The following is a 24,896-nucleotide window of genomic DNA, read 5'->3' on the forward strand; positions in this document are numbered from 1 at the left end:
ATTCCAAGTCAGCTTTTGGTCTAATGGCATACCCAAGTATTGGCTTTCTTGCAGATTGGTACATCAATGTTAACAATTTTCAGTTTCTGTTCTTCAAATTTTCTGTTGGTAAAAATAACTTGGACAGTATTTTCGGCGTTTATCTTTATCCCCCAGGTGTCAGACCAATGCATTACTTCGTTTAGATGATTTTGAAGGTTTACAGTTGCTTTACTGATATCATGGTGCGTTGATAAAAGTCTAGTGTCGTCAGCAAACGTTACAGTTAGTATTTCTCCACTTTATGGCTTATGTTGTGGTTCCGAGTAGAAGTTGTTGCTTCCTCTTTAACCAAATAATATACACCTAGTTGAGGATGTTGAGGTGATGGTGATGATGATATAGTCCTCCCAGAAAACCCGTAAAAATAATGCACTTTTCTTTAGTTATACAATGACACAATTACTTTATTTATTTCCAATATATATCAGCGCTACTACGCTTCAGTTTTCACTTTTTTACACTCTTTAATACTTGGTCAAGCGCTACTGCGCTTAACCACTTCACATTTCCAAGACGCCAGTTCCAATTTTGAACTCGTCTTATATACCTAAACTTGATGCAAAAATCCAATATATGACCTAGTTACTTTATTGGGTTTTTCCCATAGTTGTATAATTTATTTTGCTAAATTCGCAAAGGTTTATTATTACAAGTATGCTTCACATATTTTTGCAATTCTTCCGTATTCAATATTTTCAAAGTCACTTACATCATGACACCAATTACTAACCAAATACCAAAAATCAGCATTTCTTATCGTCGAACTGACGGTCTGATGCTTTTGGTTCTAGTCAATAACTGCCCAGATGCAAACAACCTTGCCTATTTTTAGGAAAATACACGATCAACTAAGATCGTACACAAATAAAAATATTACACGTATTTCACAGAGAAATTGCAAAACGTAAAGTTAAATGGACTAATTATTTAACTCATAACATTCCTTCCCCCTATGAAGAACATTGTGGCACACAATGTTACATATCTAACGGTCTATATTAAACTTGCATCAAATTTAAGTTCACATTAAATATTTGTGATTGTTCTTAAAATTCTAAAATATTTATAATTATTACTCTACAATAGTTATATTTTATCACTAATCAAAAATTTACATGTTATAAGTTTACGATAATAAAAAAAAAATATTATGAAATAATTTTACAAATTTGCTTATTAAGAAGTTTTTTAAAAATAGTTACTTCAAAAAAAAATTTTTTTTTTCTCTTTTTTTTTTTTATCAAAAGGTCTTTTCATTTAGTTTAACTTTAAAATATTAAAAAGTTATTATTGTTTGCAAAAAATTATTTAGGTTATAATAAAAAATGTTGAATCTTCAAAAAAAAATTTTTTCAGTTTTCGAGTTTCCTTTGTGTTGACACTAAAATTTTTCTATAAATAGTGCGGGTTTAAAATATTATCTCCTACTGTAAATCATGAACTTGCAATTCTGCAAAAAATAAATATTTAGTTCAGTAGCTGAACTCAATAATATTTTGCAACAATGCTTCCGCATTGTTTGCAGAATTGACTTTAATTACATTATACCTCACAAAAATGGTTTGTGAAGTAACATTATTATGTTACTATATCTAGCTAGACTAGATATACAACATCAATTTACAACATTCAATTTTATAATTTTACAATTTTTATATCTCAATCTTTTACAATAACAAAACATTATTATTTTTACAAAAACTCTACGTCACTCTATATTATTTAATCCAATTTTTTTTTTTTTTCAATGTCAAATATATTTTTGAATGACTTAACAGAATTTGGACACCTGTACTGCACCTGACACTGAAAATTTTAATGTCTTGCTTTACAACGACAATTTTTTTTTTTTTTGTTTGTGGTGTTTCAGGCCTATTTTCGTAATTCGCTTACTTTTTCTTGTTGTAATAATTTCAGTTTTATTGGTTTTATTAATACATTTTTTTTTTTTTTAAAAATTTTACGTACAAATTGAGTTTTTCCTTAATACAACACAAAAACAAATATTTTTTTTTTTATATCCTAAAGTATTCCTCTTTTTTTTAAAAAAAAAACAACAAAAAACAACAGATCTTATTTATATTATCGTATCTTATAAATTTCATAGGTTTTTCTTGAAGTAGTTACAGTATGAACAACTAAATATTTATGTATTTAATTTTTTCTTTTCTTCTTCTTGTGTTTAGATATATTTCATATAATTGCCTTTCCCAAGTATACTTTACACTTTTCATATGATTACCAATACGGCACCCAACTAGTTTATTATCCTATCCAAAAACCATGTTACTATCTTACTCTAAAAGCTAATCCCATATTTTTCTTTTATATTAAAAGAAGTTAAATAAAACATCCTCGTCTATTTACCCATAGAATCCTTCAAATGCTAAAGAAATTTTAGTAAATTACTCTGTTATGTGCCTTGGAATATTTGAATTTTTCCCGACGTAAGTACATTCTGCTAATGAGTAAAGAACTGTCACTACTATGAATACTAATTCTTACTTCATTCCTCACAAAACTCCTACAAGACCTAACTACTCCGAAACGGAACGTCATAATTATCCTTATTATACTATTCCGACACTAGTTTATAAATTAAATCCCTGTTTAACTTAAACCACATTTTCTTTTTATTAATTCTCGTAATATTATTTTCTCGTAACGTAGACAAATTCTGCTAATAAGTAAAGAATTGTCACTACTATCAAGACTAATTCTTCCTACAAAACTTCTACATTACCCAGTTTCGTTAACTACCTATAACTCAACTTATTTCCTCATTTCAATATACTATTAAAATATCACCATTAATGGTATTTACCATAACTATTCACCAAAAAATTTCTATTTTTTGTTTACTGCCCTTAAAGCACCGTAGTATTCCCTGGTCTTTTGCAGAAAACTCATTCCTCCTTAACATAATTCGTAATCCCTAAAAAATCCAAATCATCTTCTAGCTACTAAAAACCTAAACTCGACTCAGAAAAATATCCTAATCAACCTATATTTCAAAAAAAAAAATAAAGTACAACCCGATCCCTACATGCAATCAAAAACATCTCAATCTAAATATTAAACAAAAACACGAAAAAAAAAATAATAAAAAAAAATTATCACTCATCATTCATTAAAACTTATTAAAATCATTAAAATCATTAAAATTAATCATTAAAATCATTATCATTAAAAAATTATTATTATTATTGTTGTTCATAACTGTGCCACATCTTCCCCGAAAAAAAATATATAAAAAAAATTTTCTTTAAAATGAACTCCCCTTGTAAAAATTTAAAATCATTATTATATTAATTACCTAAATTTCAACAATAATATTCAATTTTAAATTTTTAATTTTTTTTTTTTAAATATTTTTTAAAATGATATTTCTCACATTTTTTTTTTTCACAATATTAACAATTACTTTATTTTTAAAATTAACTTTAGATGTCCTAGTTTAAAAAAAAATTCTCTACTCCGAGACTAAAATTATCACTCACCCTTTTAAGTTACTGGTTTCGATCTATAACAAGAATCCAACTCTTTCGTTAAATGCTCCACCTGTCCCTGTAATTTTTTCACTGTTTTACGGTGTAATTCTCCCTCCATTATACTTTGGTTTAATAATTTATCTACGTCGCCTTCCCTTACTCCTTTACTTTTTAATGCTTCTTCTAAACCGGCGGCCTGCTGTTCAGAATCTTGCAATAACTCTGTTAGAACTTTTGCCCGTTCACTCAGTTCTTCGCATTTATGCTTAAGACCTTCCTTGGCCTGTGTTAGCTCTGTGATTTTATTACCCATTTCTAGGGATCTAATATCTTTCACGTTCTCAATCTGTTCTTTTAAATATTCGACTTCCTCTATCTTTGATAAGCTTTCTCTGCGTATATGATCTTTTGTCAATTCTACGAATTCTTTATCACCATTTAGTTCTAACAGTTTTTCCCACGTTTGCAACCTAGTGCTATCCAAATACCTTTTTAACACTGTGAGTTCCTGATTAAGTGAATCTATTTTTTCCTCCATTAAGATTTTAAAAACCTCCATCGCGTGTAATGTTCCTTGTTGTATACTGCACTAATGTTGTTGGCGTTGTATATGCCAATTAATGTCAATTAATGTTGTTTATGCTGTAATGCTGTAAAACTCCCACGTAGATAGGTGACGTTGTCGTCTCACGTTGCACGTTGCACGTTCTATAATGTATGATTACGTGTGTATACCGGCTGCGCCAATTTATGTTGTGGTTCCGAGTAGAAGTTGTTGCTTCCTCTTTAACCAAATAATATACACCTAGTTGAGGATGTTGAGGTGATGGTGATGATGATATAGTCCTCCCAGAAAACCCGTAAAAATAATGCACTTTTCTTTAGTTATACAATGACACAATTACTTTATTTATTTCCAATATATATCAGCGCTACTACGCTTCAGTTTTCACTTTTTTACACTCTTTAATACTTGGTCAAGCGCTACTGCGCTTAACCACTTCACATTTCCAAGACGCCAGTTCCAATTTTGAACTCGTCTTATATACCTAAACTTGATGCAAAAATCCAATATATGACCTAGTTACTTTATTGGGTTTTTCCCATAGTTGTATAATTTATTTTGCTAAATTCGCAAAGGTTTATTATTACAAGTATGCTTCACATATTTTTGCAATTCTTCCGTATTCAATATTTTCAAAGTCACTTACATCATGACACCAATTACTAACCAAATACCAAAAATCAGCATTTCTTATCGTCGAACTGACGGTCTGATGCTTTTGGTTCTAGTCAATAACTGCCCAGATGCAAACAACCTTGCCTATTTTTAGGAAAATATACGATCAACTAAGATCGTACACAAATAAAAATATTACACGTATTTCACAGAGAAATTGCAAAACGTAAAGTTAAATGGACTAATTATTTAACTCATAACACTTAGGATGTCTGCAGTGTATAATAGATATAGGATCGGGCCTAATACACTCCCTTGAGGGACACCGGCTTCTATTTCTATCATGTGGGATGTGTCGTTTTGATATTGTACAAAGAGGTATCTATCTTTAAGGTAGCTCTTCAGTAGTAAATAAAAATCGGCCGGCAATGTTCTTGATAGCTTGTAAAGCAATCCTTCGTGCCAGACGTTGTCGAATGCTTTAGGTACGTCTTAAACAACACCCACAGTGATCTTCTTAGTGTCTATATTCATTGCAATTTTACTAGCCACCCGATGAATTTGCTGAATAGTAGAACGCTTTTTACGAAATCCAAATTGGTGATTTGGTAATAGGTTGTTTTCCTGTATTATTGGTTCCAGTCGGGAGAAAAGAAGATTTTCAAATAGTTTGGAAAAGATGGGTAATAAGCTGATCAGTCTATAAGAGTTGACAATTGAAGCATTATTGTTTGGTTTAGGTATTGCTACAACCTTCGCTATTTTACAAACAGAGGGGAAAATCTTATTGCTGATCATGCAGTTATAGATGTTTCTAATTTAAATGATAGCTATTACAGGTAATTCTAGAAGAAATTTACCAGATATCTCATCGTAGGCTGGTGATTTTTTTGGGTTTGATGTTAACGGCGATGAAGTTTTTTATTTCAGCAATTGTTGTCGTCTTAATTTTAATATTTCTCTGGGTCAGGTTCTTGGGTAGTGCATGGTTTGTATCATTTTGAGGATTTGTAAATGTGCTCTTAAAATACTCAGCGAGAAAAGTTGCTTTTTCTTGGTTTGCGCGCGCCCAAGTGTTATCTTCTTTTTTAAGCGGTGTGCAATGTAGTATGGTACCATTACTACCCTTTGTCGCTTTCCATAAGGAGTAATTTGTAACCTTTGTAGCACTCGATCTTGAGATAAAATTTGATACTAGATAGGAGCTCTAGATACTTGATAGATTTTTCTCAACTTTCTTTTTTGTTCTATTTTATGTTTGATGTGATTCGGGACAAGTATTACATTTTTGGTTTTTGTTATTGGTTTATATGCAGATGCTGCAGATAATAGTAGAGAATTGAAATTGATTATTGCATTATTTATTTCCTCTTCTGTTCTTAGAGCTACATTTATAACTAATTGTTCTTCTATTACCTCGCGATATGTATCCCAACACGTTTTATAATTGTATATTTTAAACAAAATTATTATTATACAAAATCATACAAACAAATTATTACTACGCCAAATAATATAAACAAATTATTACAAACAAATTAATACAAGCAATTTAATTAATACAATTCATATAATATAGTCAGTCCGACTATATGTTGATAACGAGTTCTCGTGACTGTCGACGTGGCATTGGTATAGGTGTCGTGCAGGTGGCTTCTCCATCGAATGGAGCTTCAAGAAGGTTTCTTCTGTAATTTCTTCTTCATCATGACAATGATTAATATCAGACTTATGAAGAGTGCTGCGTAAGTTGCGGTGAAGCTGTGAAAATGATTTGTACGATCATTTATCTGAAATGACTGCAAAACATTCTGCAGTACTCTGAGCTCTTTCAGCTGTTGATCGTATTGGTTGTCGCATGATGTTGACAGTGTACTGTTGCCGTTGTAAGCAGTTAATGTCTTCATAGGGAATTGTACCGTTAATTCGAAAATTTTACCAATACTACTGTTTGAATATCTTGACGTGCTTGCAATTATTTGTTTTCCTTGCATGGAAACGAAGTTGTGTTTAAGCATGCATTCTGGATCGATCGTCAATAAGCCTGAACCTTTTAGATTTAGTGGTATGATTTTCTTATTACATACTGTAGTTGCTCGTTAAGATGTTGATGTCGCATAAATCCATTGATTTTTGTGATTCAATGGAATCCAGGTCAGAGTGTTGAATCAAGGGTTATACTACAAACTGCATTCTGTTGTATGATTCAACCTTTAGCCTTCATTAGTCTGTAAAGGGATGTCTGCTCATCTTCTGTCATTGGTAGTTCTAATGATGCCGATAAATGAAGTTTGATTTGGTTGACTTCCTTTTGTAATTGTGTTGGTGTCAATAACAATGGATTCACTTTTCCATGATAAGTATCAGTTAGAGCATCTATAATGGTAGATTGTGTTTTCTATAGATTATGTGCTACCAGTATTAGTTGAATGGCCCCTGCATTGAAAACTTGATTGACCCGTACCTGATTAACCTCTCTATTTGTATCTTTTATGGAATTCATCAGTGCCTTTATTTCATTGTTACTTTGCTCAAAACCTTTCTGAACTGCGATTTTATCTTTCTTCATTATGTTGATTGTTGAATCGACAACTGATGTTTGGTTCTTAAATAACGTCAATAATTGCATTTCATTTTGTTCACTTCTGAAATGATATTTGACATTCCTTTGGCATATTCTGAGTCCAATTCTCCAAACAGCGAATGTGCAATATTGCCTACAAGATCAATTGCTTCTCTTTTGAAGCGATGATTATGAAGTAATTTATCCTCGAGTTGTAGTTCGGATTCAATATGTTTAAAGTGATTAACTGTTCTCGCACATGATGCGTTTGATTTCATTTGTTGACAATCTTGATGTAGCGACGTTATTCCTGTGTTTAGAGCTGATACTTCCGTCCAATAAAGACTTAAGTTGTAATAGACTAATAGATTCTATTCAGTAAGTGATATGGCTGTTGTGCCCAAATTTTCAAAGTGAATACTCAATTTCGACCCAAACCTTTAATTGTTAATTGGAGACCCTATTACTAATGCCAATATCAGTAATAGTGTAAGTAATACAGAACTCTTCATACGAATCTTCTTTATTTCTCATATTTAAGTTGTCAGGAGATATTTTGTGATCAGCTTCAGTCATTACTGGTTGATCATCTGTCTTTACAGGCAGTACAGCTATTCGATGAACTGGGCGTTTAAAAATGCCTGTCGATATTTTAACGTCAGCTACTCGGATACTTCCATGTGTACCCTTGTACACGTGCACAATTCATTCCAAGGGCCACTGCATCACTGGGACGTTGTCTTCATTGATTATGATCATGTCTCCTAACTGTATGTTGGCAGATTGTGTTTTCCTTCAAAGTGGAAAAGGGCTTCAAAGTGTGGAGCCCTTGGTCGAATAAAATGAAAGTTTATTCGTATAGTACTGCAGGCAGAGATTATTGCTTCTTGCCCTTCATTAGAATAAATGTTTTCCTATAGTTCTGCTAACTGGTTTTTGGTGCCTACGGAGTTTGTTGCGTTATCACTGTAAATATTCAAACAACACCCTCATCGACTTATAAATCGTTCTAATGCTCCAATGAAAGCATTTGTTGATAAGTCGGTCACTAATTCCAGATGTACCGCCTTTGTGGCAAAGCAACAAAAGACAGCAATATATGCCTTTGTTGGTCTTTTGCCTCTCACCTTGTAGTGGATCCAAAATGGTCCGCAATAGTTTACCCTAACATTAATGAAGGGTCTTGCAGGAGTTATTCTTGGTTCTGGCAGATTGCCCATAATTTGTTGGTATAGTTGCGGACGTGCTTTGTTGCATCGAATGCATCGCTGAACTGTCACTCGTGCTGTTGATTTACCTTTAATCGGCCAAAAACGTTATCGTACTATACTTAATAGTGCCAGAGCGTCATAGTGCTTGTTTTCTTCATGGACCATCACGAGTAGTAATTCGTAATCAACATTGGGTGTTTAGAATCGTATGGTAATGATGAGGCTTCGAAGCGTCCTTCTACGCTGAGGACATTTGCATTATCAATGAATGGAGATAAACTACTGATTGAAATAGATTTATCTACATTGCCTTGTTTCTTCAGTTGTTTGATTTCTTGGTCAAAATCAGTACCTTGACTGTGACATATTATAGTTATTAATGCTGCATCCAATTCGTTGGCACTAGGTGCTATATGAATGGCACGTGACTCCTTTGATGTTCTTGTGTTGTTAGCGAATCTAAGAACATATGTTACTCTCCTTTGTAACGTCTTGAAAGAATTCTTGTGCTGAATCCTGTATATGAAATCTGTGCCACAGCTACAACCTTTTTCTTCTCCAGATCAACTGGAACTTGTAACAACGACGAAAACATTGGTGGCCATACTTCCTGTCTTACATGCAAGAAGAACGGTCTTTGAAACCAAAGTGCACATGTTGGCAATGCCCTTGCTGAAAGTCCTTTTGATAACATATCAGCTAGGTTGCTCTTTGACCTAACATGTCGCCACTGCTCCGACAGAGTTAATGTTTGAATTCTCACCACCCTGTTAGCTACGAATGTTTAAAATGATGAGGACTGTGAATTGATCCAAGACAACACAATTTCTAAATCAGTTCACAAAAACACTGTCTGCTCTTTCTCCTGAAGATCGCTTTTGACTCTTGCTGAGAGTTGCCACTTGAAGGTTTTCAAGAGTACTTAAATTTTCTCTAAATGTTGATCATGTTGTACGAAGATCTGTAGGAAGTGTAGGAAGATAATTTCAATTGCTATAAGTGTTGTATAAAAATCTTTGCTTTCACTATTACTGGAGCTAATAAACCAAGTGGGTCGAATAATTTAGCTAAATCAGAACTAATGACTCTCTTCGTGATTATCCCTTCAGTAACCATTTCGACTTCAATTTCAAATGAATCCGCTTTGGGCAAGCAAAATAGTCCCAGCCTTTTGATTAACTCGTTATTATCAATAGTAAAATCTAGATTTACCTCTTGATCACGTTCAGAAATATTTTTTTCAAAAGTTGAGGATGATTTGCGCTCCATTTCCGTATATAAAAATGATGTTTCTTCAAAATATGGACTATTTGCCTCTGAGCTTCAATAGCCATAATGAAACTATCTGATCCATCATGCCTATCGCCAACGTAGAAATTGTCACACAGGATTTGAGCTCCTAGTTCACCTTGTTTTCTGATGCTTCTTTTGCAGACATCTTTTTGCCAGATAAGAAGCTGCTCGAGTCCCATATGTAATTGTTTTGAGCTGATAATAACGAATTGTTGAATTGGGACTGCTTCTCCAAATGACAAGTTGGTAGCGCCGATCTTCAGGATTTATCAAAACTTGACGATACATTTTCTCGATATCTGTGGTGAACATAAAACTTGGTCGTCTAAAACGGAGCAAAATTGAAAAGAGTTCATTTTGAACTGTCGCACCCAAGGGTATTTGACCAATTTAGGCGGCCAAAATTATTTTTGTGTTATTTTTAACTGAAAATGTTATGTAAAGCTACTTCATGACTTTTAAAGTTGCTAAAACAAAAAAATAAACAAAATAATTAATCATGTCTAAAAAAAATACAGTGTGTGATAAAATGTTACATTTGCAACAAGCTGCTCCTCTCAATTCAGAATTCGAGTAAGATATTAAAATAAATAAATATAAATATAATTATAAATATTATTATAATAATTAAAAGTATTTCAGTTTTTTAATGGGACGTTTTGGCTAAACATATTCGTATACCTAACAACAGTAAAATTATGATTGAAAGCATGCATTTTTCTGTTCTTACTTTAGAAAAATAAATATAATTTTAAAAAGATTTAAAATATTTAAAAATTTAATATTTCGCTATCTGAGCTAAGTTCATCCTTCTAACTTAAGCACATTATGGTGTCTTCCAGTTCATTAGTAGGAAGAAGCATTTCGAACGCTTCCTTTGTGAAAGGCTTTAATGGTTTTTTGGCTTTCCTCTCAATCTAGTCAGGAGAGGATCTGAAATTAATAACAGTCTATTTAATATATCTGTATTGCAGGACTCCCGAAAAAATTTTCGTGCGTAGTTCTCACGATACAATTTGAAATGCTTATTACGTGGTTTTGCCGCTTCTTCTGACAGTTGTCCTAGAGGCAGCAGTGCATTTTTAATGACAATTTTTCCATGAATAAGAATCTTATGCATAGTAGGCGTCATAGGATACCATGGATACAACATTACGTACAGCTTCGCTGTATCGGAAGCATATTGATTAAATTTTTCAGTATATATGTAATATCCACTTGATATGAGTTCCAAAATCACTTTTAAACGAAAAATTAGGTTTGGATCTATACCCGTAATATCTGCAGATAACTCAGGCTCTGAAAAAAATCGTCTGCTTGTGTTTCCTTCATTACTATTTCCGAATGCAGGTTTAGGCACATCTACAATCTACCCATTTTGTATTTGAATACCTTTCGAATTTCGAATTTCTCTGCAGAGTTATAACTTTGTCACTATCTGAACGTGATTGCCATTTCTGATTAGGCAAATTATGGGACCAGTGTAACAGGCACTCAAATAGTCTTATTCTCGTATGCAGAATTGGTAAACCAAACGTTAAATAGTTTTCGTTTATTGTTGGAGCTGTAGTCAAAGTATATTTCTTCCCATTAAGGTTATATTTTTTTCTACTAAGGAGCTTATTGCATTTTGAATGTAATTCACTTCTTTGAAACGTCGACTATTTCTTTTATAAATCGGAACCGGATAGACAATAGCGTGGTGAAAAAGGAGTTGGGTTCTTCAATATCATTTTCTGAGTGTTTGATAATATTAGTTGCAGTGGTACCAACGAACTTAGAAAAATACTCGTAACCAAATCGAACTCGCTGTCAAATTTTTGCTTGTATTGAGATTGCTGTGATCCATCACATCCCCACTTACAAACGAATGTTTAGTTTTTTAAATATCATTCTGTTCTAATGATTTAATCACTTCTTGAAGATATTCCAATAGTCTTGTTGCTGTATGATTCAAAAGATCTTGTAAATTTATTTCGGCACAAGTAGCAGTGATTTTGTATGCTGAACTTAATGGATAACAGTCCTTTTTGGCTTTTTGGATTAAAATATAACATGGACAAAACTTTTTATTATATATGAGCTTTTGCAGCTTTGTATTATGCTTAATATATATGCTCTATATATTTCTGTGACCCATGAAGTACCTAAATACAAAGTGATAAAATTTAATTATGGAAAGATTACACAGAAAAACATAGTATACAGAGATCACAAACACTGCTCATGAGTACACTAAATGCTGCTGGTGCGCCTGATTACGATTTCAAATACTCACAAAAATTAGTAAATATTAACATTAACTTTAATGTTCCAATGTGACAGATCTTTACATTTCAGGCATAACAATATTTTTTCTCCTACATTATCCAAATATTATGATTACTCGTTTTCTATACGAAGCAATGCAAAATATTATTTCAAATATTCTCCACTTTTTTGCTGCTTACTTACAGCCAAACTTTTTTTTTCTTATATAAAGAAACTTTCACCTTTATAATGCAGTTAACATCATAGTGGAATATTGCGGAATTCTATAACTTTTTAACTATAATGCATGCGCTTAAATCAAAAAAATTCATTCAAATAGTAACTCTTCGATTAAAGCCTCGACAGCACTAAAACACAGAATATCTACTTTATATTTTATGAGTAGATCTGCTTTAAACAATGTCATAATTTATATCTTTCAAGAATATTGTCACTATTAAAGGTAAAATTTTTTATTAACTACTAACGCAAGTTGTAACTCAAACAAAAATTTTCCTTTCAAAATGCTCCACTTCAAATCAGCTAACAGACTGAAATAAAACTCTGCACCGAGTAAAATATCAATTTTTCCTTGTTGGAAAAATGTTGGATCTGCTAACTGAATATTGTACGGGACATTCCATTTGGAAATATTGTGGTAGGAACTTGGTTGAGGAGCAACTATATTTGGCAGAACAAATGCTTCGACATCTGTTGTCAACCTCGAGATAAGGGATTGCAGTTTGACGTTAACTTGCTGCGTTAAATTTTTCTGCACCTTTCCTATACCTTCTATGCACAATAACGATTTTGTTTTTGATATATTGAGCCTTCTGACAATACGCTCAGAGACTATGTTCACTTGTGAACCAGAGTCTAGTAATGCTCGGACTTCACTTGTATTTCCATTAGCTGCAGTTATTTTGACTCTTGCAGTTGGCAAAAAAACATATTCACGATGACCTGTGGATGTGTTTGCTGTCGCTGTGGTAACTGCAGTATTGTACCCACTTGAAGTAGGTTGAGTGTTTTGTTTTGTTTGATTGTTGACTTGCAAATGCAGCAACGTATTAAGCTTTTTATTACATTTGGTACAACTTCTTGATAAACATTTGTTCATCACATGATCATTTATGAAACAGTTGAAACAGTGCTGTTGGTTTTTCACCCATTCCATTCGTTGAGCTGGCGAAAATTGCAGGAATTTTCGGCAATGGTAAACTGGGTACCTGTCTACATTGCACAGTTTGAAATTGTCGTTTCCTTTGGGAGCTGTTACAGTCGACGAAATTGATTAAATTCGGTCGGATTTAGTTTTTATGACCACCTTATTTTTCTGTTCTACGACTTCCATAAGTTGAAATTGTAGCTCTAAGAAAGCTAAAAACTTCTGAATATTTTGTATTTTTTTTGGTTTTGACAGTGATCGCTCATACCTCATGAGCATCGTTCGATCGAGTTTTTTTATTAGTACCTGGAGCCAAATTGGGTCCGAAAAAGTAGTTTGAACGCCAAGATTATTTAGTGCTAATAGGCATTCTTTTGTTGCATCGTGTAAATTATAAACCGCTGCCATGGTTGAAGTGCCTGATGGCTGACTTAACAATTTATCAATTAAGGTGGATGCCAAGACCCTTTTATTGTTATAGTGGTCTTGCAATAATGTCCAGGCTGCAGAATAGTTTTCATCCTTTATGCTGAAATGACTGATCAATTTTTCTGCTTCACCTGTCACATGTGATTTCAAATACCACATTTTTTGAGTATCTGGTAACGGCTGTTTGTCTACAATTTGCATAAACAGGTCAAAAAATTGTCTCCATTTCAAGTAATTCCCATTAAAACTTGGGATTATTACCTTTGGCAATGGCAGTAAAGAACGCATATTTGTTTTAGCTACTGCTGCTTGTTTATTTTGTTGTTGTTCCAATTTTATGGAGAGCTCTATCAAGCATTGTTGCACCAAATCTTCAATTTGGTAATATTTCTCTTGGTTAAATACTGACGCCAGTGGATTTTCCAAGTTTTCCCACAGTTCATCATGCAAAGATCTCAGTGGGTTCCATTTTTGCATGATCGCATTTGATTTAATTTCATAATATTGCGTTGGCTGCATGGCTTGGGTCTCCGACAAACAGCTGCCATTCCTCCAGATATTTTCCTTATTAAACCATTGGTCATACCCACAATTTGGGGCTGTGACGCCAATTGGTTGCTGGCAACTTCATCTGTTGCTTTGATTCGAAGGCCATCTATATTGAATATTTCAATATATTCATTTGTTACTTCTTCTATTTTATCGTGACAACCAGATGTGACATAGTCATCATCTGTTGGTTGTTCGATGAGAGTTCTTAACGTTGTATCATTGTTTAAATCGATACCAAGCAACATTAAGCCGTCGTAACATTTCATTGAAGTATTGAAGTATGCGGCTGATTGTTTACGTTCATCTGAATCTTTCTTAAAATTCCTAACAATTCACTGAATTTCTTCGCCAGTCTCCTTTTGGGTGTCTAGGACTTCATTAAGTGTTGCCATCGTTGAAAAATGTTTGAACTTGAGTCCTTGCTAAAAGTACTTCAAATGTTGAATGTTGATCGCTGCTGCGTCAGGCCAGTCCAGTGGCCTATCCTTTTCACGGGGTTACCAAAAATGTTTGATCAAATGTATGATCAAATATTGGAATCAACTCTTCGCAAGTACTGAACACTTTAATCCAGTACTTATGCTGATTCTACCAACTTAAGAAACCACTGAATACTTGAATCCAGTGATTTCGACGATTGTATTCAAATATCCTAAACACTGAACACTTAAATCCAGTAATTAGGCGCTTATGTGATTTAAAGTTGGTACTTGAATTAAATCAACTAAGCTAATAAATCAGAAAGGAGAATCAATGCTGAATGTGGCTTCGCATCAATTGAATTGTCAAAAATTCATTTGTGCCTTTTATTTAAAAATTAATAATCAATTTACAACAAATAAATTAACAAAAATAACCCTGAACATGAATGCCAAATAATGAACTTGTTACAAACTGCAAATGTGCATTTTCTTGCAGACGAAATTTGATGCTTTTGTTTTCATGTGCAAACAAAACCGTGTGACGTGTTTTGGGCATTTCATTTTTTTTTTGTTTTTTTTTTGTTTATTATTTCATTGATATTACAACTATCTTAGATATCTAGTAATACTTTTAACAAATTAAAATTTGGAAATTTCAGTTATCTTAAAGTATTTATATGTCTTATATATGTCTTTATATGTCTTTATAGTATTTATATGTCTTGCAGGTGGTTTCCCATATTTCAATACCGTATTTCCAAATCGGAACAATAATAGTTTTGTAAATTAGTAATTTGTTATCTATTGACAGACTGGTATTTTTACCAAGAAGCCAATATATATCTGCAAATCTTCGATGAGCTTCCTTTTTTTTCTGATTTATGTGCTCATTCCAAGTCAGCTTTTGGTCTAATGGCATACCCAAGTATTGGCTTTCTTGCAGATTGGTATATCAATGTTAACAATTTTCAGTTTCTGTTTTTCAAATTTTCTGTTGGTAAAAATAACTTGGACAGTATTTTCGGCGTTTATCTTTATCCCCCAGGTGTCAGAATAATGCATCACTTCGTTTAGATGATTTTGAAGGTTTACAGTTGCTTTACTGATATCATGGTGCGTTGATAAAAGTCTAGTGTCGTCAGCAAACGTTACAGTTAGTATTTCTCCATTTTATGGCTTAGGATGTCTGCAGTGTATAATAGATATAGGATCGGGCCTAATACACTCCCTTGAGGGACACCGGCTTCTATTTCTATCATGTGGGATGTGTCGTTTTGATATTGTACAAAGAGGTATCTATCTTTAAGGTAGCTCTTCAGTAGTAAATAAAAATCGGCCGGCAATGTTCTTGATAGCTTGTAAAGCAATCCTTCGTGCCAGACGTTGTCGAATGCTTTAGGTACGTCTTAAAACACACCCACAGTGATCTTCTTAGAGTCTATATTCATTGCAATTTTACTAGCCACCCTATGAATTTGCTGAATAGTAGAATGCTTTTTACGAAATCCAAATTGGTGATTTGGTAATAGGTTGTTTTCCTGTATTATTGGTTCCAGTCGGGAGAAAAGAAGATTTTCAAATAGTTTGGAAAAGATGGGTAATAAGCTGATCAGTCTATAAGAGTTGACAATTGAAGCATTATTGTTTGGTTTAGGTATTGCTACAACCTTCGCTACTTTATAAACAGAGGGGAAAATCTTATTGCTGATCATGCAGTTATAGATGTTTCTAATTTAAATGATAGCTATTGCAGGTAATTCTAGAAGAAATTTACCAGATATCTCATCGTAGGCTGGTGATTTTTTTGGGTTGATGTTAACGGCGATGAAGTTTTTTATTTCAGCAATTGTTGTCTTCTTAATTTTAACATTTCTCTGGGTCAGGTTCTTGGGTAGTGCATGGTTTGTATAATGTAGTATGGTACCATTACTACCCTTTGTCGCTTTCCATAAGGAGTAATTTGTAACCTTTGTAGCACTCGATCTTGAGATAAAATTTGATACTAGATAGGAGCTCTAGATACTTGATAGATTTTTCTCAACTTTCTTTTTTGTTCTATTTTATGTTTGATGTGATTCGGGACAAGTATTACATTTTTGGTTTTTGTTATTGGTTTATATGCAGATGCTGCAGATAATAGTAGAGAATTGAAATTGATTATTGCATTATTTATTTCCTCTTCTGTTCTTAGAGCTACATTTATAACTAATTGTTCTTCTATTACCTCGCGATATGTATCCCAACACGTTTTATAATTGTATTTCAAACAAAATTATTACTATACAAAATAATACAAACAAATTATTACTATACAAAATAATATAAACAAATTATTACAAACAAATTAATACAAGCAAATTAATTAATACAATTCATATAATAAAAGCAAAAATAGTAATGATTTAAAACAATTTTTAATATTCAAATAAATATGATTACTTTGTAACTTAATCAAAAGAAATTAAAAATTTAAATACAAAAAAAACTGATGATTTAAAAAAAATGGCGAAATCGTACCCGTTAGAATAGCTGGCAGCTGATGGGGGTGGAAAATTGCAGACTGTCCTTTTCCGGTCAGCACTACTTAAGAAGGGATATGCCGTAATCTTTAAGTTGATAAAAAAAACTCTGTGCCGCTTTATATGATTTTTGTAATTCACGCTATTGGCAATTAAAAGCACTCAAATATTGGCGAATTGTTTTTAATAACTGGTTTTTGATTTGATTTGATTTTTGATGTGAGTTCCAAATTTTCAAGTTAATAAAAAAAACTTCGTTTGCGTCAGTTTTTATGCTTTTTGTAATTCACATTATTCTTCCTTTTTTTATAAAGTTTATGCTTAATCAGTATTATTTCTTAATTTTATTGTTCACAAGCACCAGCCAAAAAATTTTCATAGCTAAAAAACTTCTTTCTTTTAATCGTTTAAATATTCTCCAAAAAAAAAACTTTTATTCTCAAAGAAAAATACTTCATAAAAAAAAACACAAAATGACCAATTCTCTTCAAAATTATGACTAGAATCCTGAAATATTTTCCGCTTCTATTTTTTATATCCCCGCTAACACCAGTAACTGCTCTCCCTTAAATTTTTTATTTAGTTACCAATCTTAGGGGGCTAAAAAATACTTTCCCCTTTTGTTGCTACAAACTTTTGTTTTGGTTTTTCTACATTCCAAATATCAAATACAAACCCCTAATTTTATTTGTCTTGCCGAATTGGCAACGCTATGGCAAGTTCGGAATGCATATAAGGCTTTCGCTGCGATCTTGTAAACCAAAACAAACGAAGTTAAGAAAAATAGAAAAAGTCTTTCTATTGCTATTTACTACTTTTCTGCATGCGTGTGCAATGCACATCCTAATTAGTATAGTTTAAAATAATAAATGTTAAAAAAAATGTGAAAACAAAAAAAAATGTGTGCATTAATATAAAAAAACTAATACGAAAAATGTGGTCTTATCTCAGGGACAAGTGTAAACCAAAAACAAAAAACCATGTGCTGTGCGGAAACTACACGAAGCGCTCTTGGACAGTGTGGGATAAACTAGATAATGTCGTGAATTTTATTCATACGTTCAAACGAGGTGTTCGAGTGATATGTTTAACTTGCTTATGTTGTAAGTCAGGCACGTAGACGCCACAGTACTCCGCCTCTAGTGAAGCTAAAGTGCGAAACGAACTCTTTTGCCGAAACGGAGTCGTGTTGCTTCACAATCGCTGTCATCTAAATTGAGTATGCATGCTGGTTGTGATTTGTCTGTTGATATAAACCTCTCCTTACCGTCGATTAATATTTTAAATGCCATCTTGGCTCTTTCTAGTACTTTATATGGTCCATTGTAGGGGTTCTGTAATGGATTTTTAACAGCATCACATCTAACGAATGCAAATGCATACTTGTGTAATTCAGGATGTACGAATTTCGTTTGCTTCGAGTTATGCGTGGTAACGACTGGTTGTAAATTGTTCACGTTGTTTCTGAATTCTGCATCCATTCTGTCGTAGAAGGTGTGTTGTTATCAGGCTGAAATAAATCACCAGGAAGTTTAAGAGTAGTTTCATAAACCATCTCTGCAATTGCAACGTCCGCATTTTGAAGTATTTTGCATCTTGGACCCAGCAACATTTATAGTATTGCTTCAGCCCAACTACATATTTCGTGACATTTTAAAGCGGATTTAAATGTTCTATGCCATCTTTCAATTAGTCCATTGGATTGTGGATGATACGGAGTCGTATGAATCACTTTAGTACTTAAGCGCTTCGTTAATTTTCGGAAAAGTTGCGATTCAAATTGCCTACCTTGGTCTGAAACTATTTGTTTTGGTACTCAAAATCATGAAATCTATGTCTGCATAAACGCATTGACAACTGATTCTGATTCTGTTATATCTTCTATGGGCAATGCTTCTGACCATTTGGTAAATCCGTCAAAACTAGTGAAAACATTTCTGTATCCTTGAGACTTTGGTAACGGGCCCACGATATCTATATGTACATTGCTAAAGCGTTGCGTTGGAAGCTGAAATTTGCTGACTGCTGTTTTAGTATGTGGTTAATTTCAGCCTTCTGACATGCCATACATTGTCTTGTCCAATCTGCCACATCTTTTTTTAATGACTGCCACACATATCGTTGCTTTATTAAATTGGTTGCTACCTTTACACCAGGATGACCTAGAGAGTGGTTTGCGTCGAAAATTTTTCTCCTAAATGAAGAAGTGATATATGGGCTTATCTGTGACGTTGAGGTATCATAATATAACGCACAGTCCATATCCGGTAAGGTAATTGCTTTCAATATTAGACCTGAATCTGAAGATTTTCTAAGACGTTGCAATTCTTCGTCAGTTTGCTGTTCATCATATAGTTGTTTATAATAAATTGGTGTTGGCAATGATATGGTCATCACTGGTATACTGCGAAATAAAATCCAAATGTCTTAAGTGTCTGTATGACGCCTTCTGTGGTTTTTGCTTAAACGCAAAAATTAAAGTTTTGTGGTCAGTAAAAATTGTAAACTGTCGACCTTATAAAAAATATAAGAAGTGTTTTATTACTGCATAAATCGCTAATAACTCCTTATCGTAAGCACTGTATTTCATTTGTGTGTTCGTTAGTTTTTTCGAAAAAAAACTTAACGGCTTCCACTCGCCGTCAATTTTTTGTTGCAGTACAGCTCCCAGCGCAAAATCTGATGTATCAATTGTCAATGAGGTAATTGCACTATGTTTTGGATTCCCCCTGCGGGATAGGGGTTAGAATATTACCGCGGTAAGGTATGCCTGTCGTAAGAGGCGACTAAAATCCAGCCAGGCGTCGGAGGGTGTGGCTGAAAAGGTCACAAAATCCCTGAGAAGCCCCTGAGCTGAGCCGAGTAGACGCCAGTCTAAATAAGCGTCCTCCATCCCGGGATGGCAACGAGGGTCATCCAAGTGCGCAGAGAGTGACTAAACAGCTGTGCACCATCGAGGGATGCAGCCGTGTGCACTGTCCTAAGAAAAGGCGGATGCAACAACGATGGAGTCCTTTCATGTTTAACAGGTTAGGTATGAAAGAGGAAGAATGCATGCTAAGACAGACAAGCAGTGCATAATAGTTATAATTTTAGGGTTCAAACACCCATCAGGATCGAGTCCAGTAAGATCCTGATTATGGCATACTGGAAGATATGAATTTGGTAGAAATTAATTACTCTTGGGCTGGTGAGGGTGTCATTCTGGAACCTGAGTACTTAGAAGTGAATCTCTAAGGAAATGGCTTCTGGGTTAATGGCATTCTTGCCCCCGTCCCGTTAAAACCCTGGCAGGCCTGGAGAAACGCTCCAACACTGACACTGTTAATTTGGTGGTGCAGGCTCAGTTGAGTATACTCCTGACTAGCACTGATCCGGCTCTGAACGTACACTCTCATAAGGAGGTACGTCAACCCTCGCATGGAACTCCCTGCATGCAAAGACAACCATGGGATCATAAAGGTGACTGCACATTCAATGAACGACAACGAACTCGAGTGGGGACCCAACAAAATGAATACAGAAATAATAAAACAAATAACAACAAAAACAATTATGGACGAGAAGGATGCTGATAGCGTGCCCAATCACGCTGACAGCATGGACGTAGGGGCGCGCACGGCGGTTACCACATCGGTTACCACACCGGGGACTGTGCCTATCGTCTCTAAAACGTGCTTTCCCCAAGGGACAGCAATAGCAATGTGTCAGGGGTCTATAAAGACTCCGGAAAATGCCTTCCTTAGCCTGGGAAGTAAGATCCGATCTCTCATTGAAATGGTAAATGAGACGCAATCGGATGGAAAGAGGCGCAGAGCCATCCATCAACCGATGAGAGATGTGATCGACGGCATCAAACTTCTTTACGAAGTGGCAGCGATCGAATTCCAAGACAAAGTGGCTAGGGAAACCGTCAAGTCAGACTGTTGCTCCCAAACCTCCCCCTGGTTGAGACTCCAGAATCTAGCAATAGATGCCAGGAGACTCCAGAAAACCGATTCGCCTACACAAGACACTCCTGCTGGGCAAACAGGGAAAAAACGCCAAAGAAAATACAAAAAAAAGGCGGAAGGCTTAACAGCAAGAATAATGGATGACACGACCGCCACGCACCCCGTATCTGTTAAAAAAATCGAAAAGCACTCTCAGATAAAAAAAATTAATAAAACACAGGAGTGGAAAAAGGTCGAAACAAAAAAGAAGCAGCGCTTGCGGTCCAAGCCAGATGCAATCATCATCGCATCTACTGCGGAGAAAAGTTACGCGGATATCCTTAGGACCATAAGAATGGACAAATCGCTTAAGGACCTTGGCAACTCGGTCAAGCGCGTGCGCAGGACCGCCAAAAATGAATTGCTGCTAGAGCTTAAAAAGGCTTCAGAAAGTAACACGGTGGGCTTTCAATCAGCAGTGATTAGCGTGCTTGGTGACTCAGTACGTGTGGCAGCACTGACTCATAGCAAAACGGTGGTCATCAAAGACCTGGATGAAATCACGTCTGAACAAGAGATTTGCGAAACTCTTCGTCTGGGAAGTGGCATAAATAACTTGGAGAAAGGCAATGTCCGTATGGTGGGCGGTAAGCAACGGGGCTTACAAATAGCGTTTGTAAAGCTCGCGGCGTCAGATGCCGATAAATTGCTAAACACTGGGAAAATTCGCATCGGCTGGTCAATCTGCCGAATCATGGAATGTGTGGAGCCGAAACGCTGTATAAAATGCTGGCGTTTTGGTCACATAGCTGCAAACTGTAAATTTCCGGAAGATCGTAGTAAGTCTTGCCGAGGATGTGGTGAGGAAGGCCATTTTGCTGCTGCATGCAGCAAGGACAGCAAATGTATTCTATGTGGAGGCAAGCACGCTGTTGGAAACGCTCGCTGTCCAGAGTTCAAGAAGGCGGTAGAGAAAGTGCGCAAATGAGGATTGTGCAAATCAATCTGAATCACTGCAGACCGGCACAGGACCTGCTTTTCCAATCGGCTTACGAGCGAAATATGGATATAGCTCTACTGTGTGAACAATATCATGATGTAGGAAACTCCTCGTGGATTTCAGACTCCTCCGGTAAAGCAGCAATATGGTCCGCAAATGGCAGGGCCTTTCAATGCTCTACTACAGTCAGCCGACGTTTTTTTACCTGTGTCAAGGTAGATGAGATATTTTTGTTCTCTTGTTATGCTCCTCCTAGTCTGGACTTACAGGAATTTGAGCAGCTACTCTCCGAAATCGTGACAGAAGCCAGGGGCAAGTCTCCGCTTATCCTGGCTGGCGACTTCAACGCTTGGTCTACTTCCTGGGGTAGCAATCACACCAACGCTAGAGGAAGAGTGCTCATGGAATGGTTCTCTCAACTAGATGTTGTGCTTCTGAACACTGGCGAACATACATTCGAAGCAGGCCGGAATCGGTCTGCCATCGACTTGACATTTGCTCACGACACGATAGCACAAAGTATGAAATGGTCAGTTGGAGACATCTATTTGCATAGCGATCATCGCGCAATTATCGTCGAACTCTGCACACCACCAGTGCGTAGTAGAAATGTCTGCTTAAAACGTAGATGGAAACATCGACTCTTCGATGAGGATATCTTCAAACTGGTCTGGAGCGATAACGTGGAGTACCCAGAGTCTGCTGCTAGCATGGCGCAGGCGGTGACCTCCAAACTAATTGCAGCGTGCGACGCGGCAATGCCCCGAGCGTCATGTAGACCAGCTAGAAAACTAGCCTATTGGTGGACTGAAGAGATCGCTCGTTTAAGAGGCGACTGCATCAGAGCAAGGCGCGTCGCTCAACGAAACCGTAACTGCGCAAATTGGCAACAGTTTCACGACAACTACGTAGAATGCCGCAAGGCTTTGAAGAAGGAGATTAAGCAGAGCAAGCAGCGCTCTTTCAGGGAATTATGTCAGAGTGCTGAAGCTGACCCCTGGGGGAATGCCTATAAGGTGGTAATGTGCTCGATTCGGGGCAATAGAGCACCCCAACCTATGGATCCGCTGGTAATTGACCGTATAGTTACTACGCTATTTCCTTCGATGGACGACAGGGAGTTTTTCTTTGATCCCCGACCTCGATTGGTTACAATACCTCAGGTCACAGTCAATGAGATAAATGCTGCTATGAAGCGTATGAAGAACAACAAGACTCCTGGCCCAGACGGCATTCCTAGTGTTGCTGTCATTGCAGCAATTAAAGCTGATCCAAATGTATTCGCAAACTTGTTTACAAAATGTCTGGAAGAAGGAGTTTTTCCAAGCCCTTGGAAAAAGCAAGATCTGGTCCTGCTTCCTAAACCAGGAAAACAACCGCAGGATCCAACAGCGTACCGACCAATATGCTTGTTGGATGAACTCGGGAAAACCCTTGAGTCTATCATGGTCAACCGCTTGCACGAATATCTGGAACGACATGGAGGACTTAGTGAGCGGCAATTCGGTTTCCGAAGAGGCAAGTCTACGCTTCATGCCATTGACATAGTTGTCAAAATAGCCCGCGCTGCCACTAGCGGAGAACGATGGAAAGGAGGTACCAAAGAGTACTGTGCGGTGGTGACGCTAGATGTCAAAAACGCTTTTAACACAGCTAATTGGTCGAAGATATCACAAGCACTCAATGAATTTGGGGTCCCATGGTACCTCAGGAGAATGGTGCACAACTACTTTAGTGGTAGATGGCTTCAGGTCCAGACTGACGATGGAATCAAGCAGTACACGGTTACTTGTGGTGTTCCGCAAGGCTCCGTACTTGGTCCTGCATTGTCATCCTTCCAGAGAATTGCACAAGCGTGGCCTACGCTGATGACCTTGCAATCGTTGTTGTTGCGAAAACGATAGAGGAAATCACGGAGCGGTGCTCAGCAGCTGTTGATAAGGTAACCAGTTGGCTTTGTGAAAACGGACTGAAACTGGCGGTTCAAAAAACGGAAGCTGTGCTACTCAGTACACGGAAAAAACGGGAAGTCTTCTCGTTTTCAAGCGGTGGTTTCGAAATTACATCGAAGTCATCCCTGCGGTACCTGGGTGTTATCATAGATACCAGGATTACTTTTAGAGACCATCTAAGGGCGGTAAATGAGAAGGCGACTAAAGTCACTGTTGCCCTCTCACGACTCATGGCAAACACCTCGGGTATACGATCCACCAAGCATAAACTCCTGGCAAGAGTCACCAGCTCGGTAATATTGTATGCAGCTCCCATCTGGGCTTCTGCTATGCGAACGAGATCATACGCTGCAGGCACAAAAAGCACGTACCGGCTAAGCGCGCTACGTGTAATCAGTGCTTTCCGCACTGTATCGGACGATGCTGCATGCGTTATAGCAGGCATGCCGCCGCTTGATCTGTTGGCCTACGAACTTCGAGAGATCTGGCACAGTAGATTGTCGAAGGATGAGGCACGAAGCATTTCCATGATTACATGGCAACAACGGTGGAATGACTCGATGAAAGGGAGGTGGACATATACCCTGATCCCAAATCTTGATGCGTGGGTACACAGGTCGCATGGTGAGGTAGATTTCCATCTCACTCAGATCCTAACCGGACATGGAGTCTTTAAACAGTACCTTCATCGTTTCAAACACGAAGAAGATCCGTTTTGTCCTAGCTGTGAAAGGGTCGCTGAGGATGCAAACCACGTTCTTTTCTCTTGTCCACGTTTTAACGAAGTCAGAGCAGAGATAAGTGAGGCTATTGGCGAGCCTATTTGCCCGGGAAATTTAATTTTAAAAATGCTTAACTCGCCGGATATTTGGCGATTGATATCGACCGCTGC

At 36.1% G+C, this 24,896-nt stretch overlaps 1 protein-coding gene across 1 annotated transcript; it reads left to right on the forward strand.

The window, feature by feature from the left end:
• Nucleotides 1-21,407: 21,407 nt before the first annotated feature.
• Nucleotides 21,408-22,040, forward strand: LOC119662320 (cellular nucleic acid-binding protein-like). Its single transcript, XM_038071916.1, has one exon. It carries the CDS (start codon nt 21,408-21,410, stop codon nt 22,038-22,040), a length of 633 nt encoding a protein of 210 aa, XP_037927844.1.
• The last annotated feature ends 2,856 nt before the right edge of the window (nt 22,041-24,896 follow it).

The sequence above is a fragment of the Teleopsis dalmanni genome, chromosome 1 (genome assembly GCF_002237135.1).
Source record: "Teleopsis dalmanni isolate 2A chromosome 1, ASM223713v2, whole genome shotgun sequence".
NCBI lineage: Eukaryota > Metazoa > Arthropoda > Insecta > Diptera > Diopsidae > Teleopsis > Teleopsis dalmanni.